Consider the following 22,221-nt stretch of genomic DNA (forward strand, 5'->3'; position numbering starts at 1 on the left):
ACCCTCAACCCCTCACCCACCCTCACCTTCACCCACCCTCACCCTCACTCACCCTCACTCACCCTCACTCACCCTCACTCACCCTCACCCACCCTCACCCACCCTCAACCCCTCACCCACCCTCACTCACCCTCAACCCCTCACCCTCACTCACTCACCCTCAACCCCTCACCCTCACTCACCCTCAACCCCTCACTCACCCTCACTCAGCGCAACCACAGCATCTTCACTAAATATATTTAATAAACTTTAAGCTATTGCCAATATAAAATAAAATCCATTTTATTTACGTATTAATTTTTTTTAAAAGCCATTGATTTTTTTTATATCAATACATATAAGTCACATATAAGTCCCGTTAATACAAAACATGTTGCTTTACAAATGCTAGAGGTGTCACATTTACAAAAATTATAACTATTGGCTTTGTAAAGAAGAAAGCTATTAATTTAGCTATTTAGAAAAAACAACACATAAATAAAAAACAAAAAAATAAATAACACCTATAGCTCAAACTTTACTACTGCGAGACCTATTGCATTTCCAATGCTTGTTCTTACTACTCGCAAGGGCAGTCTTTAGATGCCTGCACGCATATATTTCTCTCTGAAGAAACATATGGAGGCCCATCCCTCCTTGAATGTAACAATAGTTCAAGTCCCTTTGAAAAGTGCAATGTATCTCTCCTGACTCAATCATTACAGATTTCAGCAGGCAGCATCTGGATAGCAGTGCAAAAATAAAGTTGCCTTGGCAGTTTGAAACACTCCTCAATGCATTATTAGACCGAAGCCTACGCTAAAAACATCTTGGGAACATTCAGAAAGCTGACCTAGGAATGCATTCCGTCCATTGCTGACCACTAGCTTTGCGGCTTGTAACTCACATTTTCTGACTTTGTATCTGCTGGCTTTATTTGTTTTAGGCTGTCCAGCTTGAGTTCATCCCTCCTATTGCCCAAACCGTGTTCACTGTATTTCTCCATGAACTCACTCTCTGTAAACAGGCCTTTAAATCTTGTTCTTATCTTGACACATTTGCTGTGCATTCAAAGACAGAGGTCAAATGTCAAACTGTCTTCTGTGGGAGCTTGGTGTTTTCTTTTCTTTCTCCGACTTCTAAGTGAGAAAAATGTGACAATCTTGCCGAGTAGCCATATAAGAGGAGAGCGTGTAGGATGTTTGTTTTTTAGTAAACACAAAAAAAAGAAGACCGTGCTGATGTTTCAAAATATATCAGAATTAGAAGACACACAAAAAAAAACGTGCCCCTGTTAACAGGGCACAAGTCCTAAAAACAGAAGTGAGGGGACGCTGACATCACGAACGGAAGTGACATCACGAACGGAAGTGACGTCACGAAAGGTGGCTGGCACCATCAGACTCATTGCCTCCCCTCTCTCACCCCTTACCAAATGGAGCCACACATTCACTCTTTGGCCTCTCTGGGGCGAGATCTCGCCCCAGAGAGGCCAAAGAGTGAATGTGTGGCTCCATTTGCTCCAGTTATCGAGCTCCCGGTAAAATAAGTGGGGGAACGCCATCCACCCGCGTGGTACCCCGACTCGAGCCCTGCCTGTTAACAACTATGAAAGCCAGTCATCTTCATTAGTGAGAGATTACTCAGTTCAGGATGGTTTCTGTGTCCCAGATACTGTAAATAGGACTCATTGGGCTATTTACATACAAGAATGGAATTGTCTCACACATCCCCAGGGTGTTTTGCTTCATCACAGGTCATTTCGCGCTTTCCAGAGAATTCTCTAATAGTGGGTGGGCCCTTGTTGTAGGCTGAAGTGATGTTCAGAGGATAGGGGGATTCAGACAATATAAAAATCCTGTGCACCTACTCGAAATGAAACTATGCTTTTATAAAGAGGTGGTGAAGGGATGGTTAAAACAAACAATAGGACACATGAGGCTTCATTATGCAGCTCATGTCCACATAGTCGACATGTTTCAGACCTGACTGGGGTCTGGGGCTTTCCTCAAGACCGGAATCCTGCTTTTCCCTATATAAATCCCTGTCTATATGCTTATGCACACACACTCGGTGCACATACATACATACAAAACCAGTTTCAAATCGCTGGATAAGACAAAATGGTTTTGCTCTTTTTCAATTACAGGGTCCCTAACTGCGGGATATTCACACCTCATGGAGGAGTGAGATAAGGGGAGCCTAGTAGTCACACATTCGTCAAAGGTCTCTCCCTGCTGCAACATCTAGTTCTGCGTCTTTGCTTTCCTCCTGATGCTGCAAAATATCAGAATCTGTATAAACAAAGCACTTTTGTTTTGTAATTCTGAAGTGTGGTGGGAACAAACATTTGAATAGGATTAAAACACATCCATACTATAGGTGATGACATTAGAAAACACTATAGTTTGTGTGCAGTAAAACCGTACTTCCGTGCAAATGTAATGGTCAATTCAATTGAAAATGTGTTAATGGCAGTGCTTTACCACACCATGCACACTCCACACTACACTACTCCACTCTATGCCCTTCCACTCTATGCCACGCCACTCCATTCAGTGACACTACACTCTAAGATACTCTACGACACACCTCTCAACTCTACTCCAATCTATGCTACTCACTCCACGACACAAAATGTCACTCCACACTATGCCCCTCCACTCCACTTAACGCACTCCAATCTACCCCGTCCACTCCAAGGTACTCAATATACCACACTCTACTTTGCTAAAATCTACCCCAATTTACTCCACTCCAATCTAATCCACCCCACCCAAACTATCTTGCTCCACCCAATCTACTCTCCACAGCGAATCTACCCCTCTTCAATCTGCCACACTCCGATCAAAACTACTCACCTCCAATACAATCTATCACACCCCACAATATGCCCCACTCCAATCGACCCCACTCCAATGAATCTAACCCAAACACCCCCACCCAATCTACCCCACTCACACAAATGTACTGCACTCCACCCCAATCTAGCCCACTCCAATCCATCCCACTAATATACCCTCACCCACCCCACTCCAAAGTAGCCCAATCCAACCCACACACCCCTCTAATCTACCCCACTCCACTCAAATCACCCCAGTTCAAATTACTCCACTCCATTTCAATTTACGCCACTCCACCCCAATCTACAGTGCCCCAATGTAACCCACTCCAATCTGCCCCAATCTGTGCCACTCCACCCCACTGTAATCTACCCCACTCCAATCCACACCACTTCCCTCCAATCTACCCCACATCAAATTACTCCACTCCAATTACCCTGCTCCGATCTACCCCACTCCAATCCAATCCACCCCACTCTAATACACCCAATCTAACCCACTCAAATCTATCCAGTCTAACCCACCTAATCTACCCCACTCTAATCAGCCACACGTCACTCAAACCTAACCCACTTCAGTCCAATCTAACTCACTCCATCTCAATCCAATCTAACTCAACCGAAACTTCTCTACCCAAATCTACCCCACACCATTCAATTCTACCTCACTCCAATCTACCCCAATATATCCCAATACTTCCTGTCTATCTCTCCACTATCCTTTTCAATCCAAATAACAGACTAACATGTCCACCACTCAAATTAATTTCATATTTCACTATACTAATTCACAACTAATCCTTTAAGGGGTCTGGAGTAGCGTGCTACTCGCTGAAAAAACACTTTGACGCCAATCCACTCTACCCCAATCTACTTTACCCCAATCTACTTTACCCCAATCTACTCTACCCCACTCTACTCTACCCCCCTCTACCGCACTCCAATCTACCCCACGCCAAGCTACCCCAATCTATCCCATTCCACTTTAACCCCCTACTCCACGCCACTAACTTTTAGCCATGATGAACTGCAACCACAATTGTGTACAACATGCTTAAAACACCTTGCCCCAACCAATAGCTCTCACATAGGCGAGAAATATTGGCTTTGTCAATGCTTGTTTAACTTTACTTGCAGTAATAAAGATCGTTTAAGGTGTAAACTGCACAGTGTGAGTTGGATGAATTTATTGAACAACTTGATTTAAACGACTGTGCTTACATTTCTTTAGCTAAGAGTTATGCACAATAAAAGCCTTTATTATCGACTTGTGAAAAAAGTTATGGACGGGATTACAAGAATAATATCAGTAAGAGCGCTGCTTCAACTACAAGTACAATTTGTTCATGTAATGTCCTAAAGCACTTTAGCATGGCTTAAAGTTAGTGGCGTGGAGTGGGGTAGAGTGGAATGGAGTGGAGTGGGGTAGAGTGGAGTGGGTTAGATAGGCATAGAGAGGAGTTGGGGTAGAGCGGAAAGGGGTAGATTGGAGAAGGGCGAAGTGGGGTAGATTGGAGTGGGAAACATTGAATTGGGATAGATTGGAGTAGACTGGGAACTGGAGTGAAGTAAATTGGGGTAGATTAGAGTGGGGTGGGTAGCGCAGATCGAGTGGAGTGGGATACATTGGGATATGGTGGTGAGGGGTATATTGGAAAGGGATAGATTGGGGAAAAAGTGGAGTTGGGGTAGATTGGAGTGGGGTAGATTGGGTGGATTATAGTAGGGTAGAAAGGAATGGAATAGAGGTAGATTGGTACAGGGTAGTTTGGGGTGGACTAGATTGGACTGGGTGGAGTGGGTTAGATTGGCCTGGAGTGGGGTAAATTTGAGAGGCATATGGTACATTAGATTGAAGTAGAGTGGATTGGACTGGGTAGATCATATTGGGGTAGACTGCGGAGAGTGGAGTAGAGTTGGAAAGATCCAGGCACACAGCCCCTTAATGAACTGGTGTTTTGAGCCAGGAGCACTTCAGTGGGTGCACCTGAAGCATACTCTGGCTGTGTACCCAATTGCTTTGCAGAGGTACCGATGCTTTTTTCCCTAGGCCAATCAGCTGCATGTTAAAAAAGAGGAATACATGCAGTAATGTACTGCAACATAAAGTTCTTGTAAACACCAAGCCGACCAAGTGTTAATATGGCAGCGAGTGTCTTCTCCTGCGCTGCCCTGTCTTACCCAGTCATGGTGGCAGACATGAGAGAAGATCAATGTAAGAGTACTAAAAAATCCACAAGTACCAAAATGTGTTTCTTGATAAAGGGATTTGGGAAGCCGTATGATTTTGACAGGCCTTGACAGCCCTGCCAAGTGCCAAGCATCTCGTGGTACACTAATTTATTTATCATTTGTCCATATCGCCGCAAGTGTGAGAATGTCACGCAATGTTTGGCACTTGGCAAGGCTACACAGGATGTACAATTTGAAATAATTTAGCTGAGAATGTGCCTTTTGTGTCATGACTCGCCGCAGTCTGCACCGGTTCTCGTTGCAGCTCTAGCAGCTGAGGCTCAGAAAACAGGTGAAGTGTTTTTTAGGTCTCGCCTGTCGATGCGCATGCGCATCGAGCAAGCAAGACTATGGGGGCTTATCCATTCTTTGTCCAACTTGCAAGGAATCGTGGCGATTCCTTGCAGTGCCCGTGACTTTTAAGCTCAATGCGCATGCGCATTGAGCTTAAAAGCGCGTGCACATGCCCCCAGCCGCCTGCCTTGCCTACTCTCCCGCCCCCTCACTTCTTGATTGCACGGCCGCTAGGCCGTGCCTCCCCTACTCTCCTCCTCCTACTCTCCTCCCCTCGCCGTCTGTTCCCGCACTCCTCCCACACCCCCGCTCCGCCCCCTCCCCTGCCTGCCATGTCGCGTCGCATTTCTCCTCCCCCCTCCCCCAGCACGCGACGCCTACTTCTCTCTCTTCTTTCTCCCTCTTCTGTTTCTATACTTTCGCTCTCATCCGTATATGCATTTCTTTCTCCTCTGCCCGTTACGTCTTTCCTTATCTCTTCTCCTATTTCATTTCTCGCTGCACCCTCCCCTGCTCCCCCTCCCTCTCCCGGCCCCTTTCTCTTGCAGAAGAAGACGTGACTTCCTTCCAGGTGAGTGGCTGACCGATACCCCGAGTGTGCCTGACCCCTGACGCGCCGTTGCTGGATGGAAGCTTCCGGTCCACGCCCGTATATGTTCCACTGTCCACGGTTCTGCTCCGATTTTGCATGTCATAAGAGTTTCCCGGTTCACGAGCTTCTGTGGCTGCTAAGGAAGATGATGCTATCAGCTGGCACACACTACTCTCCCGTCCCGTCTCTGGCTCTCAGGGGCAGGTGCACTCCCCACTTCCGCACTAAAAGCTTCACTGTGACCTTACAAACATTGTCTCCCATTCACCAAACTGCTAGTGGTGGCAGCGGTGATGATAATACGCTCTCCTTGACCTTTTCTGAATTCAGTGGGATCCACCCTCTTCCACCCCCTTTCGCTTTACAACAGGTTATTTGCTGCAAACGACTTTGAGGGCAGGAAAAAGGGAAAAAACGACAGAAAGTTTTGTCTTCTTTGCCTGCTTCTTATTTGTGGCAAGCTTGTCAATCTTGTGTTTATCCCTCCCATGGAGAACAGCCTTTTCACCTACGTCTTCACTGATTGCTTTTCAAGAACTATTTTTTTCTTTTGAGTTAAGCACTTCATTGAGAGTGCATGTGTTTCCCAGCTGTCTCTCTCGTGCACTTCTTTCCCTTGCGCTCTGTTTTGCTCTCTGTTGCTGATATTCTTCTCCCTGTCTCTCCATGTTGCGCTCGTCTTGTGTACTCCAACCCCGTTGCTTTCTCGCTCATGTGCTTCTTCCCCATGTTGCTCTCTTTCACTCGGTTGCTCCTCCCAGTACTCCTCATTGATCTGTCTCTATGTTGTCAGCCGCCCCCACCCACGCCCTTTGTTTTGCTTCCCTCCACCCTCCCCTCTATGTTGCTTCCTCTCACTCACCTGTGGCACCATGTTCCTTTTGTCAAACCAGCTGTGCTCCCCCGTGTTGCTTCCACTCCCTGTGTTGCTTCTTGCCTCCCCATCCCCTGATGTTACTTCTGCACCCCTTGCTCCCCCCACCCGCTTTAAAAAATACCTTGCACGTTTTTTTCTGTTTAGGTACAGTTGTAACCTGGATCTGGGATTATATACCGCAGGCTAAAGCATTGGCAAAGCTAATAGGTTACCAACGCTTGACATGTTACCTTTGCCAATGTTTCTTTACTGAGATCAGGTGCAGAATAGACTGCGCCGTGTGCAGAAGAGGAAAAGTCTCGGGTATCAGCCGTTACCATTGTTCATTCTTAATCTACGTCCATTTGTCCAAGGCTCCCTCAGCTCACCTGTGATTCCCTATTAGCAATCACCTTTCCCTTGGCCCTGAGACCACACCAGGAATGCATGGCCTGCCCCTGTCATCATCAATGGAGTTTCACAGGAGCAGCACTTGCCCTTCGTCCTTTACTTCAGTGCTTTCATGAACTCTGACCCATAGCCTCCCATAGGCACCCAGGTGCTCAGACAGTATTAGTTTCATAGTGTAACAGTAGGCAATGCCATTAGAAGGATTTTTGTTTAGATAGGTATTGCAAAGGGTCACTATAGGTATAATGAATACAACTTTCAAAGACATATTGTCCAGAGCTGCCAGGTTTCCCAGGTCCAGGTCCTCACCCTCACTCACCCTCAACTCCTCACCCTCACTCACCCTCACCCTCTCTCAACCCCTCACCCTCACTCACCCTCAACCCCTCACCCTCACCCTCAAACCTTCACCCTCACCCTCAAACCTTCACCCTCAACCCCTCTCACCCTCACTCTCACTCACCCTCACTCAGCCTCAACTACTCTCACTCACCCTCAACCCCTCACCCTAACTCACACTCACCCTCAACACCTCACCCTCAACCTCAACCCCTCATCCTCACCCTCACCCTCACTCTCACTCACCCTCAACCCCTCACCCTCACTCACCCTCAACCCCTCACCCTCACTCACCCTCACTCACCCTCACCCACCCTCACCCACCCTCACCCACCCACTCCTTAACACGTAATCAGTTCGCCCATTTCTAAGATGCTATCACAAGATGGAGAAGCAGTGGTTTAGCTGTTAGAGCTGCGGACGTGAGACCTGGGGGCCAGTGTTCGTGCCTTGGCATGGCTCAACATTTCTTAAGTGTATGCAAATTACGATCATAAATAAACACAGGGCCCGGGAGAAAAGAAAGTCACACACACACACTTACCAACAATGTCCAAGAAACATTGTTAACATGCGCCCCCAAACATATTCAATAAACAAATCTTAAAGTGTAATGACAAAAAGACGGCCGCAAACATTTCAAGTCTGCCAATGTAATGAGCTTTCCTGGAGAAACTGAAACTGACAATAACGCTTGCCTTTAAGAAACAATGGGATTATGTATAAAAAGAGGACACACTAAAACAATTATTTGAACCGCACATCAACTTCATGTTGGACGGTGGAAAACCCGACCGAGTAATCTATTAACCCATTCCTTTGGCCGGTGTACTTAACACCAAAAACACACGTAAAGCGGCAGAGGTGCGACACGGCAAGCAGGGGAGGAGAGTAGGAGGAGGAGGGGGGAGGAGAGTAGGAGGAGGAGGGGGGAGGAGAGTAGGGGAGGCACGGCCTAGCGGCCGTGCAATCAAGAAGTGAGGGGGCGGAGCTGGGGAGGCTGTAAGAGAGAGAGTAGGCAAGGCAGGCGGCTGGGGGCATGTGCACGCGCTTTTAAGCTCAATGCGCATGCGCATTGAGCTTAAAAGTCACGGGCACTGCAAGGAATCGCCACGATTCCTTGCAAGTTGGATAAAGAGTGGATAAGCCCCCATAGTCTCGCTTGCTCGATGCGCATGCGCATCGACAGGCGAGACCTAAAAAGAGATTGTGTTGCATGAATGCTTATTGTGTATAGTGTTTATAGTTCTGTAAGACCGTGTGAGGAGGTGTAGTTGTGCACTTTCTATGATCTTAATTAGGTGTGGGTGTTTCCAAGCTACACAATGCAGGTCTACAATTTCTCATTCTATCACTTTACTCCATTACAGGGACACAATTACTTTGTTCTACTTCATATAAAGTGTCTCTCAAAGTGCCACGCTTCAAGGCCTGAAATGTCGTACGTACGCATGCTAAAAACCATGAAAGTGGGACACATAAGCAACATAGTTGCCAAGGTTTCAGTTTGCCCTGTGTGACATTTTAAAAATGTCAGTCTAATTATGAGTGACATTTGAATTCCGGGCCTCTTTAGTCCAGGTCTTTAGTCCCTGGTGTGAGCCCTTTCTGTCCTGGCAGCCGCTGCACCGAGCGCCAGCCGCAAACTAGTGAGGTGAGCCCCCATGGCGCCGGAGAAGTGTGGCTCACTGGTTAGAGGAGGCAGACCTGGAAGCAGAGGTCAGCCCGGGACCAGGGTTCAATTCCCGGCTCGGCGGGGTCTTGAGTCCTAAAATGTCCATGGACTCGACAATTCTTGCTCCGGTGCTCTGGCAGCAGGACATGACATCACCCCTGTGGTGCCACCGGCCAATCCATTCAAACAACCTGACTGGGCCCGCCCTGAAGTCAGGTTGTCTGACTCAGAGCCGCGCGGCCGCGTCGCGGAATCAAACATGCTGATACCTTGTAGCACTGTGAGCCTGCCAGCAGCGCCCCAAGCCTGCAGGAACTGCGCACCACGCCGCAGCCACAGGCGAGTGCTGCTGATTATGCCACACATTCTAGTTCCATCCACAGGCTTCACTGTGGCAGCTGCCATATTCAGATATGCGTGACAATGCATTTCAGTGCGGTGATGCGGAGCACCACACTGAAATGCGTTAGCCTAACGCCTGATGCGTGAAACTTGGCAGGACTGAAGCAAACTGAAAACTTGGCAGCTATGTTTCCCTCGTCTTCATTTATTGATTTTGATAGCAAGAATCTATCACTCATTGTTGTTGAATGTCACTCATAATTACACTGAAATTAAGAAAATGTCACACCACATAAGGAATCTGAAACCTTGTCATCTATGCCTTGATAGAATGTGGAATCGCAAATACAGTATGCTCAAACGCATGGTGTAAGGGAACGTAGACAGTATTCTCAAACTTTAGCGGCAACCTCCCAGGTCAAACAGGATTACTTTAGAAGCCATCCCAGAGTCATTGGATGATCATCCAACTACCTTAGAAGTCATTTACACGTCATCAGACATTATCAAGCTCTTGAAGTCATCAGCAAGCTGCAGAAGCTCAGCCTGATGATTTGAGGAGGACTTGAAAATTAGTATCTGATGACTTTAGTAGGTGTCATTATTCGTGATGATTAAAGGATGACTTGAAAAGGAGTACCTCATGACTCTAGTAGGTGTAATTATTCGTGATGATCTAAGGAGGACTTGAAAATTAGTATATGCTGACTTCAGAAGGTGTCATTATTCCTGATGATCTGAGGATGACTTGTAAATGACTCTCCGATAACTTTACAAGATGACATTGTTCCTGATGACTTTGGGGGTGATTTGAAAATAAGCATCTGAATACTTCAAAGGTACTATTGTGTTTTCAATAACATGTTTTTACGTCTGGTGATTTTAACAGGAATTGTTTGTCTATTTAAAGAGCACGTCCACCACTTTGGTTTCAGTTTTCCAGAAAAATGCAAACTGTTGGATGATTGCACAATGAATTGCAGATAAACGTCTGGCCTCCTGCAGCTTGGAGCCCCAAAACCCAAACACACCCTGAACCCCCAAATTAACCCTTGCACCCCAAAACCCAAACACACCCTGAACCCCAATATTAACCCTGGCACCCCAAAACCCAAACACACCCTGAACCCCCAAATTAACCCTTGCACCCCAAACCCAAACACACCCTAAACCCTAAAATTAACCCTGGCACCCCAAAACCCAAACACACCCTGAACCCCCAAATTAACCCTTGCACACCAAACCCAAACACACCCTAAACCCTAACACACCCTGAACCCCCAAATTAACGCTTGCACACCAAACACACCATAAACCCTAATATTAACCCTTGTACCCTAAAACCGAAACACACCCTAAACCCTAAAATTAACCCTCGCACCCCAAACCCAAACATGCTCTAAACCCTTAAATTACACCTGGCCCCCCAAAACACAAACCCACCCTCAACCCTAAAATGACCATGTACGCCCTAAAATCCGAAAGCCCTACAAACCCCCAAACTTTTTATGAATGCGGAATGCCGGGAGGCGCTGCTGTGATATGATACTTTCTGTACCCCCAGGCTGCACTTCCTTCATAGAGTATTTCCATAAAAACACATAGTTTAGTGGAATCCGATTGTTAGACTCTTTAAACAACTGCGGACAGACCTGCTCATGGCCCGAGGAATAGGTCTTGCAAAGGAAAACAAGCTTTGTCGTCATGATGACTGCCGAATTCACTCCATCACAATACTAAAATACATTTTTAAAAAGCACAGCTGCCTCGAACACAATGCCAAAATCACCTACTGTAAACCATCAGTCTGCCGGCTTGCTGGGACTCGAACCGCAGATCCTCAATGGAGAGCAGCTCTCTCACCTTTTCATATACCGGAAGCCGGTAGCAAAAGCAAAAGCTACGCACAACCGGGAGCGCCGAAAGTGACGTAATTGTTCTGCGGCAGGAACGAAGACTGCCGTGAGTGCAATGGCCATTAAAGGGACAGATGGATTGGCATCGGTCTCTTTATTTTTCCAACTCCACTTCCTTCATCGATTCCAGCGTATACTCAGGTAAGTGCTGCAGCTGTTAAAAAAGAGCAGCATCGATCCTCCGCTCTCGGTCCCAACTGCTCAATTTCCGTACCAGACCAGCTTTCTCATTTTTCGGAAAGCACGAGTTTTCATTAAGGGGGCAAATTCAGACACAGCTCCCTGCATGTGTGTGCTTCGTACGTGTTAAAATGAATGCCTGCGTTGCAATGTGTGTGTATTATGTGTGTTTCATGTTTGTCTGTATCAGCCTGCCTGCTTGTTTAATATGCACCTTTTGTGTTTGAGCATGTGTATTTTTGTGTATGTGTGACGTAGTGCGTGCCTGTGTAAATTGTGGAAAATTGCAAAAAGCCTAAAAAATTTGTTTTACAGCAAGTTCTTCCCCGTACGAAAATTAAATTACTGCCCGTATATTGAAGGTCCCATGTTGGTTCTAAGTGCACCTGCGTGTATTCAAGATTCTCGACCAAATGGAACAGTTTTCGATCTACTGAAAACTTGTCAATCAAAGAAGGCTAAACACATTTATTTAGGTGAATATTGTATATTGTTGAGCATTACTTGTGTCCTTGCAACTTGTCATTACTAAAACACTGGCAGTTTTCATGTATGCGTTTCACAGCATAAGGATAAATGCTTCAAATAACTTAGCCGTTGTAATGCTGGTTCCTTATTTTGTTTGCTATTTGTGTAATTGAAAGGCCTGGTTGCCTGTGGCAATTGAGGTTTACGCCCTATTTAGGAAACGTAGTCCGACACGCATTCCAACATCTTGCAATATCTACTTTCGCAAAACAGGCTATCATTCTGGTTTCGTTCCATGTGCATGCAATGTTTTTAACTCGTTTGTATATATTATTGAGACGGGGCCAATTACGTATTCCGTTTGCGCTAATTTACCTTGACCACTAAGATCTCTGTAAAAATGAAGCAGGTCTTGTTACATCTGCCACTATTGATCCCAGCCATATATTATCCAGTTACAACCTGACCTACTGCTAAAGTACTGAGGTAGAGGGATCGAGCCCTGAGATAAATCAAATTTTCTCTCTCTCTCTCTCCTTGCACGCTCTCTCCCCTCTCGCTTCTAGCATTCAACTGCCTCGGATCATGTGTTAAATATTTATACGGTGAAAGCACGCACAAGTTGCAGTAACGCGTGCCTTCTCCATTGATTGAGATCTTATAAGAGGTTTCCCCATGCCCTCTTCTCGTTTGAACTGCGGGTACTGCATGTGTCAGCGAGGTATGGGATCCCTTCATGTTAAATTGCATCTCTTACCAAACTTCCAAACACCTCTGGCAAAACACTTATAAGGGCCCAGAGGGGAGACCTATTGGCTATGCCAATGCTTTTGCTTTATGTATTTGCCATTGCAATGCCTTTTCATTTATAAAGCCATTACATATTGCACAATTAACGTACAATACTACTAGCAAAGCTAATATCTATAGCTTAATAAAAGGTGAAACCTATTGCATTTTTAACACTTGTCCTTTCATGTTGGGGGTGCCAGTGGGCAGAGGGTAGCAGGCATCTGACTCTCTATGCATCTGTGGGGATAGGTAACTTGATTTCCCGTCACAAACCCTAGTGTGAAAGTTCACTTATTGATAGTTCTTCTATTTCTCTCATAATGCCTCTACTTTGCTATTACTATTAGTCCTGAGCAGCAAGACCTAAGCATACACTCTGGCTCTCCAAAAATAAAGTTGATTATTAGGTAATTTCCTCAATGGCCTTCAGTGCATGCCCAAACACTTCTTTGTAGTCCAAAATCTAGGCATATTAGATAGAAATTGCACCAGGCCAGTGTACTTTTTGGGATGCTTTTCTCCAATTAAATCTGTTGATCAGTTTGATGTGCTTTGTATTTTACCTCTGAAACTTAAACCACACACAAACTAATTCCTGATTTTTATATCTAGCAGGACATAATCATGGCTTCATTCAACGCCCTGTTTTTCACTTGCGATCATTCTGTGTGTGTTCGAAAAGATGGTGACTTCCTGCTTTTGGACAATCCCAGGGAAGTTCTTTGTAAATGGCTGGTCGAAAATGTAGATGAAGCTGGTCGGCCAATCACCGAAGAGAGAGATTTTAAAGCTATGATTCTGTTCCAATCATCTGGTAAGCACAATAAGTAAACCTTTATAATAAGTTTGCAACTGCAGGATAACGGTACAAATTACCAACCTGTTTCAGTAAAAACCTACATTTGTGATTAATTAATCCAATAATGGACAGTAAAAATGAACATGCATGTCCCCACATATGCCTTGGATTGCTCTCTAGAGACAAATGTAACACTTATGAAAAGTACTGAAACGTTTAGCTTGTGGCACTACTATAAGGCAGCCATTTTTGGATAAACTATTTTATTTAGGCAACTTTTTTCAGGAGGTTCAAGTCAGGCTTACAATGTGTACTGTCTATTAAGGAAAACTTACTTACTTGGTTATGGATAGATTGTACATTTGTCCTTTATTATCAATACCTCTTTATTTATATATTATGGCTAGAGCGTGAAGATATATTGCAAGTGGTCAATGTGTTCTTTTCTGTTTTGAAGTTTATATGTAAATATATTTTTTTCTCTCTTGCTTTTTTTTAGTGAAGAAACAGTGTCTAATGATTCAGGATATTTTTCAAGAGATAATTGCAAGCTATTCTGGCACAACAGAGGGTTTACAACAGGTGTTACTTCAAAGGGCACTGGAGAAAAAGCAGATGTTAATGGACTGTGGCAATCGGGGAAGCGCTGGTAGACTTAAAAGGGTGTTACGCGAACTACAAGAGGAAGAAATTGCAGAGAAAAGATGCAAGGACAAAAAAGCCAAGCCGAGTGGACTGGATTATATAAGAGTTGGTAACAAAGCTCATGCTGAAAGCACAACTTCTCAGCCTGGTGATGCAAGTTTGCGGATGAATTTGCAGAAACTTGAAAACCTGGCCCTTTTAGCAGGGATGGCTAGTGTCCTTCATCAAAAATCCACAACTAAAAATGACGCATCAGACCGTGAAAATGAACTTGTCTTGGAGTCCCCGCTTAAATCCAAATATCAAGGACAAAAACATGCCTCTTTTTCACCACGTCGTCCTAGAGTAATCAACACTCATTCTGAAAATATAATGGGGCCAGTCTGATGTAATTAATAGCCATCCTGAAGCTGTCATAGGATCAACCAGGAATAATCCACACACATCCAGAAATTGTCATGGGATAATTCCAGAGTAATCCACTTCCATCCTGGAATAATTGACGGTCATCCTTAAATTAGCTAGAACCCATCCTTGAGTAATTCTCCCTCATCCTGAAGTTGTCAATTAGTATTCGTGGAGTTGTAAAAGGTAATCACTCCCTGCCAGTAGAAGTCATCAGAACACCATCCTACTGTAGTTTTTGTGATGAGTCTAGGTTCGTCATCACATTTACATTTTTTGTCCTACGGGCATACTTTAGGATGGCTTGGGATGACTTCCCCAGATAATTGCAGGAATAGCCTGACTGTAATCATCAGATGAGTCCAGAATGACTCCAGGATGATCTTCCTTTTTGACATGGGCTTACTCCCCTGCCAGCAGGGGTGGACGGGAAACAAGAATCAGCCTTCGTAAAAATGTTGACATCAGCTCACGCTGCAGGAGGCTGTGACTGGAATGGGTCCAATGTGTTATGCCTAAAATATGGCAGGCCATCCACCACAGTAAGCAGCCCCTCGGCACGCAGCGCAAAGGGGATATGCCAAAGTAACAAAAATACAAAGAACGTATGCCTAATTTGGTTTAAATATGCGCAGAGCAGACCATCCCTTCACTTACTAATATACTAATGCCCCCCCCCCCTTCTCACATAACTACCTGAGCGACAGGAAACTGTCATATGCGAGACATCAAATCTTCTCATCCCAAGAAGAGGCAAGACCGGTCTTTTCAAACAAATTGTACAGTACTTACAAAACAGTCAAAATTGAGGCACCATCAACAATCCCCTAAACCATACTTACAAGGACCGGCCGTGTATATGCAGCTGCATGTCCGCACACAGTTGCTAAACTTTTACCAAATGTAATTTGTCCTCAAATTTAGCACTTCCGGGTCGCATAACACTGTCCACGGGTAAACACATTGACGGAGTCGTCTAGGAGTGTTCATTTGTAAGGTAAGCTAGGATTGGAGCATTGCTGGCGCCACTACCAATCCTATTGAGCCTTGCAGAAATTCCAATCACTGATTGGCTATGGATTCCGCACGTGTGTTTGTCTGCTGCTGAGTCCTTTACAGTCGGCATGCACAGTTTAGGAGGAAGATTGGTTAATTGGAGTTCCGTCTGATATGAATACGTTATCGACCGGGCGGCGATGGGCTTATTTGTGTTGGGCAGGCTAAGGTGATGCCCCCTTGCCGTTCTCTATTGAAAAAGGAGGAAGGAGAGGGTTGTAGCGCGGAGCCCACAGCTTAGAAGGAAGATTGGTTTAATTGGAGTATCGTTTGATATCAATTCGTCATGGACCGGGCGGCGATGGGCTTATTTGTGTTGGGCAGGCTAAGGTGATGCCCCCTTGCCGTTCTCTATTGAAGAAGGAGGAAGGAGAGGGTTGTAGCGCGGAGCCCACAGCTTAGAAGGAAGATTGGTTTAATTGGAGTATCGTTTGATATCAATTCGTCATGGACCGGGCGGCGATGGGCCGATTTGGGTTGGGCAGGCCAAGGTGATGCCCCTTGCCGTTTTCTATTGAGAAGGAGGCAGGAAAGTGGTGTAGGGCGGAGTAGGGGCATACATGAGAAGAGTGACTTATGTAGTTGGACACTGTATGCCATACAGTGTATGGTCTGTTCACGACTGGGAGCTTTTTGGACAGCAATCATAACTCGCGGGGCCGGTACCCAGTAGTAGTGTGTAGAGTACATGTAAGTGTGTTCATTCAAATTGTAACATGGCACGCTACGGCGCGCTCATGTATTCACATCTGTATTGTGTTCCATTATGTTGCACGCACTTTTGAAGAGAATGTTTCTCTTCAAAGTGCATCCCTCGTGTCATGTTAGCCACAGTTATGCTTTGACCGCACTCGAGTCAGTTTACCTCTGGACTTTACCCTGGCAGGCTGCGCTCCTGTATTCTGCTGCCTTATGCTTTAAATAAACTATTACTCAATAGTTTAATCAACTGTTTCCTGCTTCATCTCTACTTTACATATTGGCGACAAGGATTACGGCGATTCTGGCAGCATTTTACTATTTTTGTGCATTCCTTTAAAATACCTTTGTTTGAATTTGCGCTTCGCTTCTTCACCTTATAATCTCCTCTGCTGAGAGACTGGAAACCTCGTCATCGTACGGCGCTGCGCTGAGTTTGGATTGGGATTTCTTTACTTTTCCCATTACTTGTACCCCAGCGGTTGATTCGTCGAGCGGTTCATGACGCGCATGACATCATCATAACAACGTCATCACGCTCACGCTCAGGCGGCCATTTTGATTTACTTGTTTAACTCGTTTCCTTGACAACACTTCAACGAGTGATTTTCGAGTTTGTTTTCTTCATTTTTCAACAGCGAGCGCACCCAATTCAAAAGGTATTTATTTAAAATTTACAAGACAAAGGAAATTTGACTATTTATTACAACTGCATTATATACTGTTATCAGAATTTTACAAAGCTTCCTATTCTTCATTAATTTATCCATTATGGCCACTAGTCAGCAAATTGTTTATTTGAATCATTTTTTACCTAATCCTGGTAAACCTAAAGAGTCATGGAAGTTGTGGTTCATAAGTTTTGAAAATTATTTAGTGGCAATTGGAGCAGATGAGTACTCTGCAAAAAGGAAGCTAGCTATTTTATATAGTCATTTGGGAACTGCTGGAAAGGAGATTTTCAACAATCTTCCAGTATCTGAACCTCCACCAGGAAATGGAGATGGATGGAATGTTTTTACAGATGTAATCTTAAGATTAAATAAAACATTTATTGAACAGCCCAGTGTCATGATGGAACGTTTCAACTTCATGAAAAGGAAACATTATCAAGATGAGTCTGTCGAGGACTTCATCTCCGTTTTAAGAAATTTGGCTGCAGAGTGTAATTTTGGGGCATATCTAGACACTGTTCTCAGAGACCAACTTGTCTACAACTGTTTTCACAAAAAGATACAGGAAAGAATTTTGAGTTGTCGTGACCCCACCTTGAATGAAGTTTTAGATATGGCTAAGAGCGTTGAAAGGTCAATTGTCTCATCGAGATGCATCACTGATGGAAACGTGCTTCAACATGAAAAGGATGTCCAAAGAACTCCTCGTTTAAACCTTTTCAAAGAAATTTAACTCTTATTGTTTCAGATGTGGCTCAAAAAGTCACCTTAGTAACAGTCCCACCTGTCCCGCATTGGGTAAAAAGTGTACTTTTTGTATCAAAATTGGTCACTTCAATATTGTGTGTAGAAAGAGGAAAACAGTTAGGATTAATAATCTGTCTTCTCTTGAAGATCCTCATGTGAATATTTCTAATGTTGACATGTCCTCCTTACAATCTCCATTTGATGATCTTCACATTAATTCGATTCAAAAATGTAAATCCTGACCAATTTATTTCTGAAAGAAAAATGTTATCTATTGATTTAGTTGAACTTGATCACCACACTACACGTGTTAAAGATCCCACTTGCTGTGTGATTGTTGATAATGTAAAATTAGACATGATGGCAGATTCGGGGGCACCCGTTACCATCATCTCTGATACTTTATTTAATGAATATTGGAGTAAGAGTGAAACTTTATGTCCTCTTGACATCATTCCCAAAGCCTACAATGGGAAGAGTATTGATATGTTAGGATATTTTGTTACAAAAATTGAATGTTTGGGTAGGTTTACTACAACGAAAGTATATGTTGCAATTGATGGAAAGCTCGTTGTTGGGTGGCAAGACTTAGCTAGAATGGGTTTGAAATTGGTTCCTGGTTCTGATTCACCTGTTCAGATTAATGAGACGTCAATTTTTAATGTGGCTCACGAGGAAAACCTGGAAATTCAAAGTTTGATATCTGAATTTCCGGAAGTTTTCAAAGATTCTGTTGGTTACATTAAGGATTTTGAGCACCTGATCAGACTGAAACCTAATGCCATTCCTGTCTCCCATAAACTAAGGAATGTTCCCTTGAATGTAAGAGATGAGCTAAAAAAAAGACAATTTGGTTTCAGAAGGTATTATTGTTCCTACCAATTCTTCCTTATGGGTCAGTCCTATAGTTGTCGTTAAAAAAAAGGATTCCTCGATTCGTTTGTGTGCAGATTTGCGCTCCCTTAATCAAAACATTATTGTGGATTGCCATCCATTACCGAAAATTCAGGAGTTGTTGGCAGGTATTTCGGAATCTAAAATGTTCTCACTTTTGGACCTCAAGAGTGCGTATCATCCGATCCCTCTCTCGAGGTCCTCTTCCTAATTAACCACCTTCATAACTCCTTTTGGGGCATTCAAATACCTTCGACTTCCTTTTGGCTTGGCGTCTGCCGCCAGTGTTTTCCAAAAATTTATGGACAGAATTTTGCATGACATCCCAAACGTACAAGCTTATCAGGATGATGTTCTGATACATTCAAAAGATAGATCAGAACATATTAACGTTTTAAGGAAGGTTTTATCCCGCTTTCAAGAAGTTGGAATAACCTTGGGTGTTAAGAAATGCATATTTATGGTAAAAGAACTGGACTATCTTGGTCACAGTATTTCTGCACATGGTATCAGACTGAAAATTTGTTTAACTAAAGCTATTTCTAATGTTGCTATCCCTAAGGACAAGGATGCTCTGAGGTCATTTCTTGGGCTTGCTGAGTACTATTCACGCTTTATCCAAAATTATTCTCAGTTTGTCCAACCTCTTCGCACCTTACTTAAAAAAGATGTTAAATTCACTTGGTCTGAGGAAGCTAACAAGGCTTTTGACACGGTGAAAAAGGTCATTGTAGAAGCACCTGCGTTATCCTCTTTCAATCCAGGTTTGGAATGCACCATTGCTGTTGACGCTAGTCAAAGAGGTTTAGGTGCAGTGCTTACTCAAAGAAACTCTTGTAAGGAGAATACCATAGGTTTTGCCTCAAGGGCCCTAAATGTAGCTGAGTCTCATTATAGCACTATTGAAAGAGAAGCCCTTGCCTGTTCCTGGGCAATTGAGAAATTTAAAACGTTTATCTGGGGATCACACTTCACCCTCCTCAGTGATCACAAGCCCTTACTTCATCTTCTCAATGGTAATGGAACAGGCAAGGCTTCTTCTAGATTGGTTCGCATTTTATCTAAGTTACATGAGTACAATTTTACAATCAAACACATTTCAGGTGGCAATAACTTGCGAGCTGATGCTCTTTCAAGACTGAGTTTGGATGAAAATGATACAGAAGATGACTCCTTTGATGACGTTGAATGTGTTGTAGCATCTATAGAGGAGTTGGTTCTTTCACCTTTTTGTATATCAGAGGCTGAATGGTTGCAAAGTTGCTCTGAAGACTCGGTTCTTCTCAATGTTAAAAATCTAATTGTTTCTGGATGGCCAAAAATTCGTTCACTTCCTGCTTCATTGAAGGTCTTTGCACAGGTTTCTGGAGAACTTGCCATTGTAAATGATGTCATTTTTAGGGGTGATTTATGTATTCCACCTTTAAGCATTCGAAAAAAACTTTTTGACTCTGCCCATCAAGGACACCTTGGTATTGGTAGCACCTCGAGGAAGTTGAAGGAACATTTTTGGTGGCCTGGTTTAGATGGGGATGTTTCTAACTGGATTGAGTCTTGTTCTACTTGCTTGGTTTCGGATAAGCATTGGAAGACACCCCTTTTACCTTTGCACACAGTTCCCTTTCCTGTAGAAGCTTGGCAAAAGCTGGCTATTGATTTTTCTGGTCCTTGGGAAGTGTTACCTAGTGATAAACGTTATATTGTTTCTTTGGTTGACTACCATTCTAAGTGGTGTGCTTTTGAGTTCGCTGAGTCTCCCACTTCTGTTGTTGCCATTAATTTTTTTAGTAAAATTTTTCTCTCTGAGGGTCCCCCTAGAGAATTGGTCAGTGACAATGGCTCTCATTTTTGTTCTTCCTCTTTTGAGTCATTTCTTAAGTCATTCGATATTAAACATCTTAGAGTGGCACTGTATTCTCCTTCATCCAATGGACTGATAGAGAGAATGAATAAGTTTTTCAAGGAAGGAATACAGACTGCTGTGTCTTCTAATTTGGATGTAGAAAAATTTCTTAGGGGCAAATTATGGTCTTATTTAGTTACCCCTCATAGTACAACTGGTGTTTCCCCTTTCAGACTTCTGAGGAAGAGAAATCCAAATAGGAATGTTTGCCCATCTTGGATAAAAGACTTGAAAGTTAAGGACAACTCTTGCTTAGCTTGCCATGACAAGGAAATTGTTAAAGTAAATGTTGCTTCTAAGCAATTGGCCCAAGAAAAATTTTTTAATTCAAAATTTCTTTCTTCTATTCAACCTTTCAATGTTGGAGACTGGGTCATGGTTAAGTTTAATAGCAAGGTTAAGAAAGGTCTATCGACATTCTCTTTACCTGCCCAGGTCCTCAAGGTATCTAAGGGATCTCTGTTTCTTGATCGAAAGGGGTGGTGGAGTAAGCGTGTCATTGTCAGACTTACTCCGGAACAGGCAAGAAAAATCTCCACTAGTAAATATGTAAATGAATCTTCCTCTTGTTCTTTTTTTCCCTTTAGGTACTACTTCTGATGAACATTCACTTGTTAACTCTTCTTGTTCTCGAATTTCGGCTCCTAACTCAAATTCTGTTGCAGATTCTAATGTTGAAGAACCAATATGTGATACTGCTGTTAACCCTCATGTTGATGCAAGTTCTTCTTATGTTTCCACTGACAGGTGTCACAGGAATTGTTCTCTCCCAGCTCGCTTTAAAGATTATTTTCTTTCTTAAGTTTTGACTTTTTACTTTTCTTTTCTTTTTATTTATGTAAATAGGGAGAAGATGTAGAGTACATGTAAGTGTGTTCATTCAAATTGTAACATGGCACGCTACGGCGCGCTCATGTATTCACATCTGTATTGTGTTCCATTATGTTGCACGCACTTTTGAAGAGAATGTTTCTCTTCAAAAGTGCATCCCTCGTGTCATGTTAGCCACAGTTATGCTTTGACCGCACTCGAGTCAGTTTACCTCTGGACTTCACCCTGGCAGGCTGCGCTCCTGTATTCTGCTGCCTTATGCTTAAATAAACTATTACTCAATAGTTTAATCAACTGTTTCCTGCTTCATCTCTACTTTACATAGTGTAAGAAAAATAAGCGTTTCAAGCATAAACCGACACTGTTTCGTGGATGTGAGTGAGCCTTCTGATTAACGGAGAGCCTCGAGGGAGAGCAGAGCCAGCTCCTTTGCATAAGTAACCAGTGAATATTTTGGCAATGGTCGAAGTAGGAAGGATCTGAGGGCACGACGTTTTACCACTTTTTGTGACAGGACAACCGTCCCGACGGTTAATTCCGAAAGTTAAAATGCTTCAGGTCAAGTGTAAGGTAGGGCGGTCTCCCTTTGCTATGAAACCGAGGGAGGGGCAGACAGCTAAACCAGCCTTCCTGACGTGGTACCTGCTTGT

The 22,221-nt window shown here is 43.8% G+C and overlaps 2 protein-coding genes across 14 annotated transcripts in view; one reads left to right on the plus strand and one right to left on the minus strand.

Moving 5' to 3' along the window:
- MTIF2 (mitochondrial translational initiation factor 2) overlaps positions 1–11,474 on the minus strand; it is a 370,558-nt gene extending 359,084 nt beyond the window's left edge. For 2 of the 5 annotated variants that reach the window (XM_086927658.1, XM_086927655.1), the window contains exon 1: positions 11,352–11,448. The gene's annotated coding sequence lies outside the window, so the exon portion shown is untranslated. Of the gene's footprint in view, positions 1–11,351 lie in introns of all 5 variants that reach the window. The other 3 variants (XM_086927656.1, XM_086927657.1, XM_086927659.1) reach the window with 3 other exon arrangements.
- Positions 11,475–11,486: 12 nt separating this feature from the next.
- On the plus strand, positions 11,487–21,861 carry LOC147709057 (uncharacterized). Of its 9 annotated transcripts, none has more exons than XR_015296679.1 (5): positions 11,489–11,619; positions 13,534–13,732; positions 14,217–15,992; positions 16,154–16,517; positions 21,612–21,861. XR_015296679.1 is itself a non-coding variant. In XM_086927661.1 (3 exons), exons 2-3 carry the CDS (start codon positions 13,543–13,545, stop codon positions 14,747–14,749), a joined length of 723 nt encoding a protein of 240 aa, XP_086783787.1. In that variant the 5' UTR covers positions 11,489–11,619; positions 13,534–13,542; the 3' UTR covers positions 14,750–17,574. The 9 variants fall into 9 exon arrangements, 5 of the variants coding, with proteins under 5 accessions (XP_086783790.1, XP_086783787.1, XP_086783786.1 ...); XR_015296677.1 differs by having other exon boundaries at positions 11,499–11,619; positions 13,531–13,732; XR_015296678.1 differs by lacking the exon at positions 21,612–21,861 and having other exon boundaries at positions 16,154–18,221.
- The last annotated feature ends 360 nt before the right edge of the window (positions 21,862–22,221 follow it).

Source organism: Lissotriton vulgaris, chromosome 6, assembly GCF_964263255.1.
Source record: "Lissotriton vulgaris chromosome 6, aLisVul1.2, whole genome shotgun sequence".
Classification (NCBI taxonomy): domain Eukaryota; kingdom Metazoa; phylum Chordata; class Amphibia; order Caudata; family Salamandridae; genus Lissotriton; species Lissotriton vulgaris.